General features: G+C 44.7%; 1 protein-coding gene across 1 annotated transcript in view; it reads right to left on the reverse strand.

Moving 5' to 3' along the window:
- Positions 1 to 18589, reverse strand: part of LOC118380115 (noelin-2) — a 108127-nt gene extending 89538 nt beyond the window's left edge. Inside the window, exon 1 of the mRNA XM_052491037.1 lies at positions 18046 to 18589. Within this exon, the coding sequence (XP_052346997.1) occupies positions 18046 to 18102 (57 nt within the window). The 5' untranslated portion in view covers positions 18103 to 18589. The remainder of the gene's footprint in view (positions 1 to 18045) is intronic.
- Between the last annotated feature and the right edge of the window lie 410 nt (positions 18590 to 18999).

Genomic DNA, 18999 nt, shown 5'->3' on the forward strand with positions numbered 1-18999 from the left:
GAGATGGCACATGCTTCTATAAACCAATGAGGAGATGGGAGAGGCAGGACTTGTAACGCGATCTGTGTCAGAAATAGGAATTATTCTTCTTATTTTTTTGAATAACATGGATTTCTTATTTTGCAACGCTCGCGCACTCGACGTGTCCGGTCTGGTCAGCATGTTAGTAATTGTTTGGGGGAAGCCAGGCTTCCTTTGGCATCCATGAAAACACACCACTGGGGACAACATTTCCTTGGTACATCTTTCGTTCATATTTCCAGTCCCTAGTTGTAAGGTATGATGAATGTCTAGTACAGTATTTGTTTTGGTCCAACGTCCAGCTTTTGTCCACACACCACAGTGCAGATAAATAGTTCTCACTTCATCATTACAAGTCTGCTGTCGCTGCTGCATTCTCTGTTATGGTATGCATGGCCAGTGACCGCTACATGGGAATATCTGTGTTTTATCATGTTGAGGAAGTCCCAAAGAGTTGAAATCAGAGAGAATAGGCTAGTGTGTTTACGCTGCTGGCTACATCTTGTTATCTCTATGCCTATATCAAACATATGCATTGACTGTATAGCTACTAGCTACCACTTTACCTTCCGCACCATGGGCCTACAGAGAGGAGAAGAGAAGAGCCTGAAGGAGCTGCTTGATATGCGCCGTCAGGCTACAGATCAGGCGCTGACTCCCCTGACTAGCGACTTTCAGGCCCCGGCTCCGTCGGGGAGGCTCCCCTCACCCTACTGAGTGGCTGTGACAGAGCGCCCGCTGCAGAAACACATTGATAAAAAGGCTCCTCTCTCCACCCGCCCTCCTCTGCAGCGCCACGCAGCACTCGACGGTCATCCACAAGATGAAAGCTCTCCGACAGTTATCTTTCAGCAGGAGGGGAAGCACTGTCACACTCACAATGGAAGGTGAAGAAGACAGAAATCCCAGGGAAGAAAGGTAGAAGTACTATGGGAGGGAGGGAGGGATGGAGGGAGAGAGAGAGAAAGAGAAAGAAAAGGAGAGGCAGTAGCATTCACGGGGGAGGGTTTCAGTTTAGATTTCCTCCTTGTGTCTGGATGTACCGTTTGGATTTCTTTTGATCCCCGAGTCAGACAGCACTAGAGAACTCATCCTCAGCTGACTGGTGGCCATTGTACCGGTTGCAAATTGTCTGATGTCAAGCAGCTTCTCTCTGAGATTCTGACATGGAACCTGTGTACTGTGAATGTGTGCCCATTGTGGAAAACTGTACTGAATGAGCTGTCTGGAATGTAATGTGTGTCTACTATCCATTCCAATGATGACATCTTTTCACTTTAAAATGGAACGTTGTCTTGTGATTGGGTATGTGAGAGCACTCTGATGTGTGTCTTGTGATAAAAGAGGAGGGTTTTTGTAGGAGAGCACTGCAGTGCAGTCAGGTACACACAGCAGCAGCCCAATCTGCTCCGTCTCCAAGTGAGTATGAAAGCTTTGTATCACAGAGGGAAGCTGTGGGCTTTAGGCGCAACTGCCATATTTATATTCCAATCTTCTTCACAGAAACCCACATCGCCAAGCTCATAAAAGATTCATTGAGCAGGGGGAAAGCAAGGTCATACAGAAAACTGGCCAGGAGGTGCTTACTGCTTACCGCAACATTTAAAAAAGGCTGTGTGATCCCCATGGCTGTAGTTACTACGGTTACTCCTCACGTTGCCCTTTTCACGGTCGTCAGCCTGTCCTAAGATGCTGACCGCACACCTCCACGCCCTGACTGTCTGTCTGTCCATCAGCTGTCACTCTCACCCCAACACAGGTACAAGTAGCCTAGCGGTTAGAGCGTTGGGCCAGTAACTGAAAGGCACTTAACCCTAATTTCCTCCAGGTGCTCTGTACTATGCTGACCATGTAAAATGGCACCTATCTAGCGTACGTGACAGTACAACATCTTGTTATTACGCCGCCCGCCTCTCAAACGTTTGTTAATATTCATCTATTCATGTTAAATGCTCTCTGCGTCTCCAGAGAAACACTGATCTATTTGTGTATTAGCAGTAGATAGCAGAGGACACAGTGTGTATGGCGTGTAGCCGAGGCCCAGCCCAGCTCTGGAAGGTTGTTGTCAGAGGGATGTCACATTGGGTTAGAGTCATCCTCCACAGACCTCTGAGAACAGTGCAGCCTGCAGCGCAGAGGGAGAGACTATCTGGTATGGCTGATAATCATCCCACCAGCACCAGTCAGCCTGACCTGCCTGGTCAGCTAAGCTGAGGGGAGACATGAGCATATGAATAAAGATACTACACAACCTCAACCTTCCCTCTGAAGGCCGATATTCAATCAATATAATTGGGGTGGGGAAAATGATTTGCTTACACTGACGAGAATCATTATGTTACTGCACCTGGAATAAACAAACCAATCACAGGTGGAATGATGAAGGAATGATGAGGACAGTCCTCTTTAGGTGTTACTGCTGTGTAGACACCAACCATACAGGACTGGCCAGAATTACTTCTAGAGTTTGAATGTGGTCCAAGAAGCAAGGTTGTCTGTAAAAAGGATTGCCTGCTATAAACGTGTCTGTGTAAAATGCACAAAATAATGTAAAATAAAAGGACCACCAAAGATCACTGTAAATATATTTTTAAGTGTATGTGCTGTAAGAGACAGTATGTGCTGTAAGAGACAGTATGTGCTGTAAGAGACAGTACGTGTTGTAAGAGACAGTATGTGTTGTAATATGCAGTATGTGCTGTAATACACAGTATGTGTTGTAATATGCAGTATGTGCTGTTATACACAGTATGTGCTGTAAGAGACAGTATGTGCTGTAAGAGACAGTATGTGTTGTAAGAGACAGTATGTGTTGTAAGAGACAGTATGTGTTGTAATATGCAGTATGTGCTGTAATACACAGTATGTGTTGTAATACACAGTATGTGTTGTAATATGCAGTATGTGCTGTAATACACAGTATGTGCTGTAATACACAGTATGTGTTGTAATATACAGTATGTGCTGTAAGAGACAGTATGTGCTGTAATACACAGTATGTGTTGTAATATACAGTATGTGCTGTAATACACAGTATGTGTTGTAATAAATAGTATGTGCTGTAAGAGACAGTGTGTTGTAATATACAGCATGTGTTGTAATACACAATATGTGTTGTATTATACAGTATGTGTTGTATTATACAGTATGTGTTGTAATATACAGTATGTGCTGTAATACACAGTATGTGTTGTAATATGCAGCATGTGCTGTAATACACAGTATGTGTTGTAATATACAGTATGTGCTGTAATACACAGTACGTGCTGTAAGAGACAGTACGTGCTGTAAGAGACAGTACGTGCTGTAAGAGACCGTATGTGCTGTAAGAGGCAGTATGTGCTGTAAGAGACAGTATGTGCAGTTTGAGACAGTATGTGCAGTTTGAGACAGTATGTGCTGTAAGAGATAGTATGTGCTGTAAGAGACAGTATGTGCTGTAAGAGACAGTATGTGCTATAAGATACAGTACGTGCTGTAAGAGACAGTATGTGCTGTAAGAGACAGTATGTGCTATAAGATACAGTATGTGTTGTAAGAGACAGTACGTGTTGTAAGAGACAGTACGTGCTGTAAGAGACTGTACGTGCTGTAAGAGACGGTACGTGCTGTAAGGGACAGTATGTGCTGTAAGAGACAGTATGTGCTGTAAGAGACAGTATGTGCTGTAAGAGACAGTATGTGCTGTAAGAGACAGTATGTGCTGTAAGAGACAGTATGTGCTATAAGATACAGTACGTGTTGTAAGAGACAGTACGTGTTGTAAGAGACAGTACGTGCTGTAAGAAGTGTAGGTGCTGTAAGAGACAGTACATGCTGTAAGAGAATGTACGTGCTGTAAGAGACAGTATGTGCTGTAAGAGACAGTATGTGCTGTAAGAGACAGTATGTGCTGTAAGATACAGTACGTGTTGTAAGAGACAGTACATGTTGTAAGAGACAGTACGTGCTGTAAGAGACTGTACGTGCTGTAAGTGACGGTACGTGCTGTAAGAGACGATACGTGTTTTAAGAGACGGTACGTGTTTTAAGAGACAGTATGTGTTGTAAGAGACAGTACGTGCTGTAAGAGACAGTACGTGCTGTAAGAGACAGTACGTGTTTTAAGAGACGGTATGTGTTGTAAGAGAATAGTACGTGTTGTAAGTGACAGTACGTGTTTTAAGAGACAGTACGTGTTTTAAGAGATAGTATGTGCTGTAATATACAGTATGTGTTGTAATATGCAGCATGTGCTGTAATACACAGTATGTGTTGTAATATACAGTATGTGCTGTAATACACAGTATGTGTTGTAATATACAGTATGTGCTGTAATACACAGTACGTGCTGTAAGAGACAGTACGTGCTGTAAGAGACCATATGTGCTGTAAGAGACAGTATGTGCTGTAAGAGACAGTATGTGCTGTAAGAGACAGTATGTGCTGTAAGAGACAGTATTTGCTGTAATATACAGTACGTGTTTTAAGAGACAGTACGTGTTTTAAGAGACAGTATGTGCTGTAAGAGTAGGTATTTGCTGTAATATACAGTACGTGTTATAAGAGACAGTACATGCTGTAAGAGAATGTACGTGCTGTAAGAGTCAGTATGTGCTGTAAGAGACCGTATGTGCTGTAAGAGACAGTATGTGCTGTAAGAGACAGTATGTGCTGTAAGATACAGTACGTGTTGTAAAAGACAGTACGTGTTGTAAGAGACAGTACATGCTGTAAGAGACTGTACGTGCTGTAAGAGACGGTACGTGCTGTAAGAGACGGTACGTGTTTGAAGAGAGTACGTGTTTTAAGAGATAGTATGTGCTGTAAGAGACAGCTCTGGTTTTCATGTTTTGCATGTAGACCCCTTCTGAAGCTAAACTCCCAATAAGGATCACCTTGGGGAGACGGTCAGAGACACACAGGAAAGCCATTGGTCAGTGGTTCACTCCGGAGCCAGCAGTGGGCCTCTGAGCTACACTGTCATGGCGGTAACCGAACAACCAAAAGGTCAGTGAGAGCTCAGAAACTCCCAGGGGGTCAGTAGTGGTCAGTCTGGAGCAAACAATCTGGTCTGTAGAATGACAAGACAGCCGGTCACTCAGGACATACTGGGGACCAGACCTGAGTTTTAAATGTGTATACTTTGCCAGATGGGTGGAGTTTGCACTTTTAAGACTACTTAATTTGCTCAATTGTGGCCAGGTAAGTTCAATCAAGCATAACTGAAAAATGATATTAAACTCAGAGCTGCTGTAGACCAGATAGATACGGATCTAGAATACTGAGTGTGACAGTCAGTTTGGGACACATTCTCTCCAGGTAGTTACATTTGCATGTTGGTCACTTGGCAGACACTCTTATTCAGAGCGACTTACAGTAGTGAGTGCATACATTTTCATATTCGTTTTGGTACCGGTCCCCTGTGGGATTTGAAGCCACAACCCTGGAATTTCAAGCACTACGCTCTATTAACTGAACCACACTGGACCACCAGTTAGAAAGGCAGAGATACTGTGGGACAACCCCGTCTCGGAGCGCCATGCAGGGACAGTGTGTCAGTGTGAGGGACGAGGAGGCTAATGACCAAATGCACACTCCACCCAGCATTCCATCAGTTCTGGTGGTCCGTTACAGCCAAGACCTGTGCTGTTCAGTGCCCATCCCTCACCTGTTTAACCACTGCCTCACAGCAAAATCCCACCCCTTCCTGTACCCAGAACCACACTAATATCACTCCCCTTCCTGTACCTCAACATCACACTGATATCACTCCCCTTCCTGTACCTCAGCCAAGCATCACACTGATATCACTCCCCTTCCTGTACTTCAGCCCAGCATCACACTGATATCACTGCCCTTCCTGTACCTCAGCCCAGCATCACACTGATATCACTGCCCTTCTTGTACCTCAGCCCAGCATCACATTGATATCACTGCCCTTCCTGTACCTCAGCCCAGCATCACACTAATATCACTGCCCTTCCTTTACCCAGGACCACACTAATATCACTGCCCTTCCTGTACCCAGGACCACACTAATATCACTGCCCTTCCTGTACCCAGGACCACACTAATATCACTGCCCTTCCTGTAGCCAGGACCACACTAATATCACTGCCCTTCCTGTAGCCAGGACCACACTAATATCACTGCCCTTCCTGTACCCAGGATCAGACTAATATCACTCCCCTTCCTGTACCCAGCATCACACTAATATCGCTGCCCTTCCTGTACCCAGGACCACACTTATATCACTCCCCTTCCTGTACCCAGGACCACACTAATATCACTGCCCTTCCTGTACCCAGGACCACACTAATATCACTGCCCTTCCTATAACCAGGACCACACTAATATCACTGACCTTCCTGTACCCAGGACCACACTAATATCACTGCCTTTCCTGTACCCAGGACCACACTGATATCACTGCCCTGTACCCAGGACCACACTAATATCACTGCCCTTCCTGTACCCAGGACCACACTAATATCACTCCCCTTCCTGTACCCAGCATCACACTAATATCACTGCCCTTCCTGTACCCAGGACCACACTAATATCACTCCCCTTCCTGTACCCAGGACCACACTAATATCACTGCCCTTCCTGTACCCAGGACCACACTAATATCACTCCCCTTCCTGTACCCAGCATCACACTAATATCACTGCCTTTCCTGTACCCAGGACCACACTGATATCACTGCCCTTCCTGTACCCAGGACCACACTAATATCACTGCGCTTCCTGTACCCAGGACCACACTAATATCACTGCCCTTCCTGTACCCAGGACCACACTAATATAATTGCCCTTCCTGTACCTCAGCCCAGCATCAAACTAATATCACTGCCCTTCCTGTACCTCAGCCCATCATCACACTAATATCACTGCCCTTCCTGTACCTCAGCCCAAGGTTACACTGATATCACTGCCCTTCCTGTACCTCAGCCCAGCATCACACTAATATCACTCCCCTTCCTGTACCTCTGCCCAGCATCAAACTAATATCACTGCCCTTCCTGTACCCAGGACCACACTAATATCACTCCCCTTCCTGTACCCAGGACCACACTAATATCACTCCCCTTCCTGTACCTCAGCCCAGCATCACACTAATATCACTCCCCTGCTGTACCTCAGCCCAGCATCAAACTAATATCACTGCCCTTCCTGTACCTCAGCCCAGGTCAAACTAATATCACTGCCCTTCCTGTACCTCAGCCCAGGGTCACACTAATATCACTGCCCTTCCTGTACCTCTGCCCAGGGTCACACTAATATCACTGCCCTTCCTGTACCTCAGCCCAGCATCACACTAATATCACTGCCCTTCCTGTACCTCTGCCCAGGGTCACACTAATATCACTGCTCTTCCTGTACCTCTGCCCAGGGTCACACTAATATCACTGCTCTTCCTGTACCTCTGCCCAGGGTCACACTAATATCACTGCCCTTCCTGTAACTCAGCCCAGGGTTACACTAATATCACTGCCCTTCCTGTACCCAGGACCACACTAATATCACTCCCCTTCCTGTACCCAGGACCACACTAATATCACTCCCCTTCCTGTACTTCAGCCCAGCATCAAACTAATATCACTCCCCTTCCTGTACCTCAGCCCAGCATCAAACTAATATCACTGCCCTTCCTGTACCTCAGCCCAGCATCACACTAATATCACTGCCCTTCCTGTACCTCTGCCCAGGGTCACACTAATATCACTGCTCTTCCTGTACCTCTGCCCAGGGTCACACTAATATCACTGCTCTTCCTGTACCTCTGCCCAGGGTCACACTAATATCACTGCCCTTCCTGTACCTCTGCCCAGGGTCACACTAATATCACTGCTCTTCCTGTACCTCTGCCCAGGGTCACACTAATATCACTGCTCTTCCTGTACCTCTGCCCAGGGTCACACTAATATCACTGCTCTTCCTGTACCTCTGCCCAGGGTCACACTAATATCACTGCTCTTCCTGTACCTCTGCCCAGGGTCACACTAATATCACTGCCCTTCCTGTAACTCAGCCCAGGGTCACACTAATATCACTGCTCTTCCTGTACCTCTGCCCAGGGTCACACTAATATCACTGCTCTTCCTATATCTCTGCCCAGGGTCACACTAATATCACTGCTCTTCCTATATCTCTGCCCAGGGTCACACTGATATCACTCCCCTTCCTGTACCTCAGCCCAGCATCACATGGATATCACTCCTCTTCCTGTACCTCAGCGTCACACTAATGTCCCTGCCCTTCCTGTACCTCAGCCCAGCGTCACACTGATATCACACCCTGGTCAGCAGTGTCCATTCCGTCTACTGACTTACTTTGTAGAAGAGTTGCACCCACAGACACACAAGTTAACACACATACACAAGCGTGCACGTGCGCGCACACAAACACACACACTCCTCTCAGGGTGGATAATAAGACATGAAAGAGCCTGAGACATTAGGAGGAATGGAGGAGCAGCCAGCACAACACCTCCTTCTCCTCCCACCCCTCCTTGAACAGACTCTCCTTGTGACATAACCTCCATACGCTACAACAATTCTGACACACACAATACAGTCTCATTAGCTGGCGCTGCTTCAAGCTCTACAGTAATCAGTTAGGACACTAAAGCACACACTATTCAATCTCCTCAAGCAGCCATGAATCAAACACAATGCTAGCTCATTATCCGCCACAGACTGTGAAGCGGGATACTTCGATATATGACTAAATGGAGAGAGCACGTGAATGTGGTGGCGGGCATGAGACTAATCAATCTATCACTGCCTGTTTGTTCGCCCACATGCTGCTCAACATGATTGTTTCTGTCTGTCATCCACCACACCATTATAATTAGGTGTACGTACCACTGCACAGGACAAGAGGCACCATCTCACCAATCAGTGAGTATGTGTGTTAGCTGTGTACTATATGTCTCTCTAATTGTCTGTGTGTATGTGCCTACTAGGCATTTCATTCCACTCCATCCACTTCCATTGGCACTGCCCATACAGAGGGGGATGGAGGATGGAGAGAGGATTCAGTGTCAGTGTCCGGGGTGTCGTCTCCTCCAGGTTGAGGAGCCATGATGCAGGCCGAGCCTTGTGCGTGTCCTCTCCTCTCCCTGGGAGATTTACACCCCTCTCTCTCGCAGCTTTTCATTTGTCTAATTCCCTGTGTGGCTGGCTGGGAGGTTTAGGCTGCTGCTAGGCAGAGCACGTACTGTTCATCCGCCCTGCGCGGCCTGCCTACCAGCGTCCTTGGGTCCCCAGAGCAATGCAAGGAGGACTCTCTCTCTTACTTCAATGCCCCTTCCCTCTCTCTCACTCTCCCTCGCTATTTGAATGCCGTCCAACTGCTCCCTCTGTCACTTCCACCTCAATTTATAGGAATTTTAACAGCCCAGGTTCACTGATTGTAAAACCATTTCATTGCCCAGGAAAGTTAAAAGGAGTGGTATTATAAGGTTTATGTGTCCGTGTTGTTTTGGTAAGATGATTGTGTAGTCGCCTCCTGGCCGGGTGACAAGGACAGGAATTTAGCCTGTGAGTGGTTCAATCACAGCAGCCTCCGCAGAGCCCAGGGAGGGGTTTAAATGGTCGTCATGCTGCTTCCTCTCATTGGACAAGCACCAAAAAAGGAGATTTCCCGGCACGGGGTCCCACTACCAGGTCAGCTGGGAGCTGATCGGGATTGGACGACAGCCATGCCAGCTGTTTGTCCTGCTGCCCTATGATTGGGCCAAGTTCTGTCCTGCGTGTCCTCTCAATGTCTGTGTTGGAGCAATTTAACACCAAAAGATTGTCCTGTACATCTATGATTGGCTCTGTGTGAGTTTTGTCTCTGCTCAAAATGCCAGGAAAACCCTGAATGTGACTCTGCAGACAAAGGCTGCACACAGAAAATTGCACTAAATCACCATTGCTTTTCTACTCTGCTTTTCCACTCCTTTGCAGCGTAATCTGCATTTCAATTCAATTGAAATTGGCTTCTTAAATATAATCAACTCAACTTATTTGTGAAGCAAAGTGAGACACACTGTACATTTCTGTGAACTGCTATCTTCACTCTAATGTGTAACTAACTATTTACAATCAAATGACTCCAACTGTGGGTATAGTTTCTGTTGCAAACATGATTTCCATCTCTAACAAGGAGGAGCATTTTAAATAGTCCCAAACAGCCAGTTTATTTCAGCCAATTGTTTATCGGCCTCCCTGGTGCAAGGGGATAGAACAAATTACGGATGGAAATAAATCTTTTGAATTATTTACAGAAGTTTTGTCTTCCTCTTTGAGAATGACAGCCAATTAGACGATCTCGCCCACTGCGCTCGGCGTTTGAACAGGGACAAACACCAAAGCAAATGGTAACTTCCATCACTCACAGCCTTCAAGGCCAGACTGTTTCAAACAGTAAATACACCCCACTGTCTGCACCAGTCTCTCCTATGGGAACACTGCACTGCACTCATGCTCTCCTATCAGTAAGTAAGCAGTGTTGTGTTCACAGGTTGTTTCAAGTACATGTAAAATATCCTGCCCTCAGCAGACAGCCACTGATTAAACAAAAAATGATTATAGAAACACTGAAGTCTCTCAAGACCCCCCAAAGCTCTACTTCCCAAGCCCTCTGTTTAGTTCAAAGTAATTTAATAATTAGATTTGATTGTGTTGTCGACGACTCTGATCTGGATTTTAGATCTGCAAAGACTTGCTAAGTGCTTACTGTGTTTTTGATAACGTTTCAAATGAAACATTTTAATGAAGGAACATACACTGAGCTGAGTATACCAAACATTAGGAACACTTTCCTAATATTGAGTTGCACTCAGAACAGCCTCAATTCGTCGGGGCATGGACTCGAGGTGTCGGAAGCTTTCCACAGGGATGCTGGCCATGTTGACTCCAATGTTTCCCACAGTTGTGTTAAGTTGGCTGGATGTCCCTTGGGTGGTGGACCATTCTTGATGCACACGGGAAACTGTTGACTGTGAAAAACCCAGCAGCATTGCAGTTCTTGTCATACTCAAACCAGTGCGCCTGGTACCTACTACCATTCCCTGTTCTAAGGCACTTTTGTCTTGCCCATTCACTCTCTGAATGACACACATACACAATCCATGTCTCAATTGTCTCGAGGATTAAAAAATACTTATTTAACCCGTCTCCTCCCCTTCATCTACACTGACTTAAGTGGATGTAACAAGTGACAACAGTAAGGGATCGATGTTTTGTACTCAGTGTATTTATTGGCTTTCTGTTGTCGTACATTTCCATGCAATCATATTTCTCACATAGACCTCACCCCAATGTCAGCAGCACACTCAGTCCACCAATCAAGCCCCTAATTGTTTCAATTGGATAAGTGTCATGAACTGGCTGAAAACCTGCATTACATCTAGGAAAATAAATGATCCTTACTCCTGCATAACCTCTAGGAACAAAAATCATATTTAAACCTGCATTAACTCTAGCATTAACTCTCAGCTTTTTTCCATCTACGTAACATTGCAAAAATCAGAAACTTTCTGATAGGAGGCAGCATTTTCACTTTTGGATAAATAGCGTGCCCAATTTCAACTTCCTGCTACTCATGCCAAGAATATAATATATGCATATCATTAGTAGATTTGGATAGAAAACACTCTGAAGTTTCCAAAGCTGTTTGAATCATGTCTGTGAGTATAACAGAACTTATGTAGCAGGCAAAACCCCGAGGACTAACCATTCAGAATTATTTATTTTTGAGGTCGCTGTCTTGTTCAATGGGTTCTCATGGGGAAACGATATTTCTTAGGCACTTGTTTGCCATTCCTACTGCTTCCACTGGATGTTTACCAGTCTTTGGAATTTGGTTGAGGTTATTCCTTTGTGCAATGAAGAAGTACGGCCATCCTGGAAAAGGGTAACGCTGTTGAGATTTGGCCAAGACTTGAAAAGTAGCGTTAGTTTCCTCTCGTCCTCTATTGAAAACAGATAGACCTGTCTTCAATTTGATTGATTATTAACGTTTAAAAATACATAAAGTTGTATTACAAAAGTATTTTGAAATGTTTTGGCAAAGTTTACAGGGAACTTTTGAGATATTTTGTAGTGACTTTGCGCAAATTGGAAGCTGTTTTTTTCTGGATCAAACGCGCCAAATAAATTGACATTTTGGATATATATGGACGGAATTAATCGAACAAAAGGACCATTTGTGATGTTTATGGGACATATTGGAGTGCCAACAAAAGAAGCTCGTCAAAGGTAAGGCATGTTTTATATTTTATTTCTGCGTTTTGTGTAGCGCCTGCAGGGTTGAAATATGCTACTCTTTGTTTACTGCTGTGCTATCATCAGATAATAGCTTCTTATGCTTTCGCCGAAAAGCCCTCTTGAAATCTGACATGTTGGCTGGATTCACAACGAGTGTAGCTTTAATTTACTATCTTGCATGTGTGATTTAATGAGTTTGAAATGTATAGTATTTTATTTGAATCTGGCGCTCTGCATTTTGTGTCCCCCTATCCCAGAGAGGCTAGAATCCTGACTAGAACCCCAAAAATGTATCATATTACTCCAGTGCTAGCTTCCCAACACTTGCTTCCTGTTAAGGCAAGGGCTAATTTCAAGGTTTTACTGCTAACCCTCAAAGCATTACATGGGCTTTCTCCTACCTATCTTTCTGATTTGGTCCTGCCGTACATACCTACACGTACACAAGACGCAGGCCTCCTAATTGTCCCTAGAATTTCTAAGCAAACAGCTGGAGGCAGAGCTTTCTCCTATAGAGCTCCATTTTTTTTATGGAATGGTCTGCCTACCCATGTGAGAGATGCAGACTCGGTCTCAACCTTTAAGTCTTTACTGTAGACTCATCTCTTCAGTAGGTCATATGATTGAGTGTAGTCTGGCCCAGGAGTGTGAAGGTGAACGGAAAGACTCTGGAGCAACAAACCACCTTTGCTGTCTCTGCCTGGCCGGTCCCCCTCTCTCCACTGGGATTCTCTGCCTCTAACCCTATCACAGGGGCTGAGTCACTGGCTTACTGGTGATCTTTCATGCCGTCGCTAGGATCGGTGCGTCACTTGAGTGGGTTGAGTCACTAACGTGATCTTCCTGTCTGGGTTGGCGCCCCCCTTTGGGTTGTGCCGTGGCGGAGATCTTTGTGGGCTATACTCGGCCTTGTCTCAGGATGGTAAGTTGGTGGTTGAAGAGATCCCTCTAGTGGTGTGGGGGTTGTGCTTTGGCAAAGTGGGTGGGGTTATATCCTTCCTGTTTGGCCCTGTCCGGGGGTATCATTGGATGGGGCCACAGTGTCTCCTGAACCCTCCTGGCTCAGCCTCCAGTATTTATGCTGCAGTAGTTTGTGTCGGGGGGCGAGGGTCAGTTTGTTATATCTTGAGTACTTATCCTGTCTTATCCGGTGTCCTGTATGAATTTAAGTATGCTCTCTCTAATTCTCTCTTTCTCTCGGAGGACCTGAGCCCTAGGACCAAGCCTCAGGACTACCTGGCATGATGACTCCTTGCTGTCCCCAGTCCACCTGGCCCGTGCTGCTGCTCCAGTTTCAACTGTTCTGCCTGCGGCTATGGAATCCTGACCTGTTCAACGGACGTGCTACCTGTCCCAGACCTGCTGATTTCAACTCTCTAGAGAGTTGTAGGAATGGTAGAGATACTCTTAATGATCGGCTATGAAAAGCCAACTGACATTTATTCATGAGGTGCTGACTTGCTGGACCCTCGACAACTACTGTGATTATTATTATTTGACCATGCTAGTCATTTATGAACATTTGAACATCTTGGCCATGTTCTGTTATAATCTCCACCCGGCACAGCAAGAAGAGGACTGGCCACCCCTCATAGCCTGGTTCCTCTCTAGGTTTCTTCCTAGGTTTTGGCCTTTCTAGGGAGTTTTTCCTAGCCACCATGCTTCTACACCTGCATTGCTTGCTGTTTGGGGTTTTAGGCTGGGTTTCTGTACAGCACTTAGAGATATCAGCTGATGTACGAAGGGCTATATAAATACATTTGATTTGATTTACTGAAATGATCTTGAAAACCTGCATTGACTCTAGCTACTGAAATTATCCCTAGACCTGCATTGCCTCCAGCTACTGAAATTATCCCTAAACCTGCATTTACCTATAGCTATCGAAATGATTCATAAACCTGCATTACCGATAGGAACATAAATCATGGCTGCTGCCTTAAACCTGCAATATGTCACTTTTTGGAAGACCTGACTAAATTCACATAGAAATATGATTTATAGATCCGTCATGCTCATTGAAAGTCAGTCTAAATAGTGATATATAAGTTCTAGGCACTCTATTTCTATGCTTCCCGTTCTTAAATGTAGTTTTACTTTACATTTTGTACATAAGTTTCAAACATATTTTTGTTTTAATTCAACTATATTTCCCAACAGTTTAGATGGTACAATGATTCTCTATACTATCCATTGCTTGTTTTGTTACATAAACTGAAATTAGCCAAACAACTCGAATTTTAGCAACCAGGAAATGGCAGAGTGATTTATACCACTTTTCAACCTAATATTTGTCACGTCTACTCCTGCTCCTCCCCTTCGGTGTCCGCTGGTGTACTAACCACCAGTCCTGGGAACCATCATCACGCACACCTGCGCTTCATTAGGCACACCTAGACTCCATTACCTCCCCTTAATCTGGCACTCCCTTAGGTTCTTTCCCGAGGTAGTGTGGTTTTCTTCATGCCAAGACGCTACGCCTACGTTGGATCATTCCATGTTTCTTGTTAAATTAAACGTACCACCTGCTTCTTGACTCCCAGCATCCACGTTACAATATTCACTATCTCCAACACCTACATTTCTACGTGTGTGTTTCTAATGTCTATGGATAAAAAGACAAGGTCACAAAAACATGCTTCTCTGGGACTTCACAGGGTCTGATTAAAAGTATTTTTTTTTTAATGATAAGAGTTTCTAGCCAGCGGGACGGTACTGTATGTTCTTGCGCCCCACGTCACCACAAATCTCCTATTGTTTGAAAATCACTTTTTTTTAATGATGTTATCGAACAGAACTTTAAATATTTTTGTACAAAACGCTCTGTTTTCACATACAGTGGGGCAAAAAAGAATTTAGTTAGCCACCAATTGTGCAAGTTCTCCCACTTAAAAAGATGAGAGGCCTGTAATTTTCATCATAGGTACACTTCAACTATGACAGACAAAATGATGGGAAAACATTCAGAAAATCACATTGTAGGATTTTTATGGAATTTATTTGCAAATTATGGTGGAAAATAAGTATTTGGTCACCTACAAACAAGCGAGATTTCTGACAGTATACACCTGCATTGTCCATTCAGTGCTCCAGTACGCCGCTCCAGTATGGCACCCAGGACTCACAGCCCACCAACACAACCAACTGGAGAACATCCAATGATATGCAACCAAAATCATCATGGCCCCCACCTACACCTCCTACAACTCTGGATGCAATGACCTGTCCTTGCAGTCCCGCCGCAACCACCTTTCCAGATCCTTTGCCTAGAAGCTTGCAAAATTCCAGGATTACAACAAATGGCTGCCTCAGACAAGAGGCCATGTCAGTGGCAGATCTACCCGATCCAGTCACAAACTGAACCGTCCCCCTACTCTGCCTGACAGGTACTCCAACAGCCCTATGGCCTACTTTGTGAGACTGCTTAATGCTGCTTAAGGTGAGGCACCACATGTTGAAATGAAATGTTTCCATCAACTGATACAATACCATTCAAAAGTTTGGGGTCACTTAGAAATGTCCTTGTTTTTGAAATAAAAACTTTTTTTGTCCATTAAAATAATGTCGAATTGATCAGAAATACAGTGTAGACATTGTTAATGTTGTAAATGACTATTGTAGCTGGAAACGGCTGATTTGTTATGGAATATCTGCATAGGCTTGCAGAGGCCCATTGTCAGCAACCATCACTCCTGTGTTCCAATGGCACGTTGTGTTAGCTTTCCAAGTTTATCATTTTAAAAGGCTAATTGATAATTACAAAACCCTTTTGCAATTATGTTAGCACAGCTGAAAACTGTTGCTTAAAGAATCAATAAAACTGTCTTTCTTTAGACTAGTTGAGTATCTGGAGCATCAGCAATTGTGGGCTCGATTACAGGCTCAAAATGGCCAGAAACAAATAACTTTCTTCTGAAACGTGTCAGTCTATTCTAGTTCTTAGAAATGAAGGCTCTTCCATGCGAGAAATTGCCAAGAAACTGAAGATTTCGTACAATGCTGTGTACTACTCCCTTCACAGAATAACGCGAACTGGCTCTAACCAGAATATAAAGAGGAGTGGGAGGCCCCGGTGCACAACTGAGCAAAAGGGCAAGTACATTAGAGTGTCTAGTTTGAGAAACAGACACCTCACAAGTCCTCAACTGGCAGCTTCATTAAATAGTACCCACAAAACACCAGTCTCAACGTCAACAGTGAAGAGGCGACTCCGGGATGCTGGTCTTCTGTGTATTAGAAATGAACTCCAGCAGACATTTTCATTTCATGGTTTGCACACAGTCAGAATACTGTATAAATCTGCAGCTATTGATCAATATGGTTAACACAGTCATATCACTCTCAAAACATTCTTGGGGGTTCAAAAGATATTTGATCAATCCTGCCCAAACATGAGTGATTGTCAGGTTACTCCCAGGGGGCATATCTATTCAGCAAAACAATGCACATAACATTCTACACTTGGGGGTCAGGCCTGGCATGCCAGAGAATATTATTTCAACTGTAGGTCCATCCCAAGATTTATTATTGACCATTAATGTGCTACCCGGTGATTGTGAGAAGAAAACAAAGGGTTTGGAAACTGTTACACACTACAACTGGGATCCTTGGGAAGTCCCAACTAAAACCCGGGATCCTTGGGAAGTCCCAACTAAAACCCGGGATCCATGGGAAGTCCCAACTATTAGTGTTAGGTAGGGGTTATCATTAAGATTAAGGGTTAAGGGTTGGGGTTAAGGGTTTAGGGTCAACCCGAGGATTACCGAATAGCACTAACCCTGTTTTTAGGCAAAGGCACTCTGAAGCGCTGTCCATGGTGCTGAAACAGGCCGCATAGACTTCAACGTCAAATCGAACGTAATTGGTTTTTTAAAATGAGCTACAGTATCAGTTAGAGCAGACATCTTTTTGAAATGTCCACCTTTTTAAATATTTGACTTTTGAATTAAGCATGTAAACATGCTCTAGAACTTATTTTGTATGACAGCTGAAGACGCAAATAACAAATTATTCACGTCTCTTGGACTTTCAAATGTTTTCTGGGTCAGATAATTTACCTTCCTTCACTTCAATTTACAACTGTCACTTCAGAGCTCATCGTTTCATGGAAAGGTCTGTGCTTAGTGCTTCTCTGGTCCAACGTAGCCGCAAATACATGACTCCAGGACATAGGCCTACAGATATGTACACTCACCAGGGAACATGGGTTAGCGTTTGAGGGGGCATTAGAAAAGCACTCATTACAATCCTCTTACTAACACTGAACCTGACACGTGTGTCCACACATTCGCAAATCACACTTGAATTGTGCAGAAGCTCGCTCGAGCGTGATGTACAGTGCCGGCATAATGTAGACTTCTGTTGCTCAGAAAAGCCCCAGAGCCTTTCTGTCGCTTCCTCTCTCAACTTTCTCTCTGTCCTGCCTCTCTGAATCCAAGCTGTTGTATTCCAGGCCAGACGGCCGCAGATGTGAGATTTGACTAGCCTACACATTTTCCTTACAACTGGGGAATAATAATAATACAGAGGAATCATCTAAAGTCATATTTGGAGCCATTGTGTGGCACGTTCGCACTAACACATTTGTGTATTTCACACTCATTCCACTAAACATGATTTTCTTCACACTTGCTCTAAGTATTGATTTTAAGCACATTGGCATATGTCTAATAGACACAAGCAAGTCCTCGAATATGTATTATGTACCCCCAATGGGCGGCATTTATACAACGTTAACAAATAAAGAGCACTTTAAATATGAGATGTACGCGTGTTCTTACCTCACAGGGCATGGCAGCTAACATCACTAGTAGGAACATGGCACTGAAGAGATGCATTCTTGCCGAAATGACAGCGTTCCAGCCGACACCAGCTCCTCTGTTGCTCTTCCCCTCTTGCCTGTGTCCTTATTGGGGCGGTTTCTTCAGCTCGAGAGGGATTCTGTCAATGCTCTGTCGAGTGTACACGACGAACCTCATCACCAGCCAGTCTGTGCGCTGGGTTAATTCCACACACGGACGCAGAGTAGCCCTCTAGCTCGGTAGACTACAATGATCAGCGATGTGCGGTTTGGACTTGCGCCTCCTCCTTATGACCAACACAGATCAGTGGACCGCAGATTTTAGCCAGTGAACGCTGAATCAAATCCAAAATATTTCACGCACGATATGTTTGTTAGAAAAGGGCAATGCCTTTAACCTGTAAATGAACACGGGACTCAATGGTATAGTAGCTAATGACAGGGGCAGAAAGTCGCAGAGGTTGGAAGGTGACTTCTGTGCTTGCAAGGTGACGACGCTAGGAGCAGCACATCGATGCGTTGGCAACTGATTCAAAGAAGTACCACTCTGCTGCAGCCCAACTCGTCCGTGCGTGCAGGTGTGCGTGAGAGAGAGAAAGTGTGCGGGAGAGAGAGAGCGAGAGAGAGAGAGAGAGAGGGGGGTGAACAGGGGGAGAGGGGGCTTCATTGACTAGACGGTGTTGTTTGCTACTCTGTATGGATTTTCAGTAGAGTGACAGATACACGGAACGCGAGAGAGGGGTGACATTTAACGGAAGGCATTGTCATAATCGACTTCCTTGTTATCTGCACACCAACGCTGATTGGGGCTGATATTGCGTTGTGTAAGAGCCGGATGGTGATTGTGAAAACCACATAATGCCATCAATTTAGCTCTCATCCGCTTCTAATTCGTAAATTAAGGTGCCAATGTAATTCGAATGGATTTCCCAGA

This window comes from Oncorhynchus keta, chromosome 32 (genome assembly GCF_023373465.1).
Source record: "Oncorhynchus keta strain PuntledgeMale-10-30-2019 chromosome 32, Oket_V2, whole genome shotgun sequence".
Lineage (NCBI taxonomy): Eukaryota > Metazoa > Chordata > Actinopteri > Salmoniformes > Salmonidae > Oncorhynchus > Oncorhynchus keta.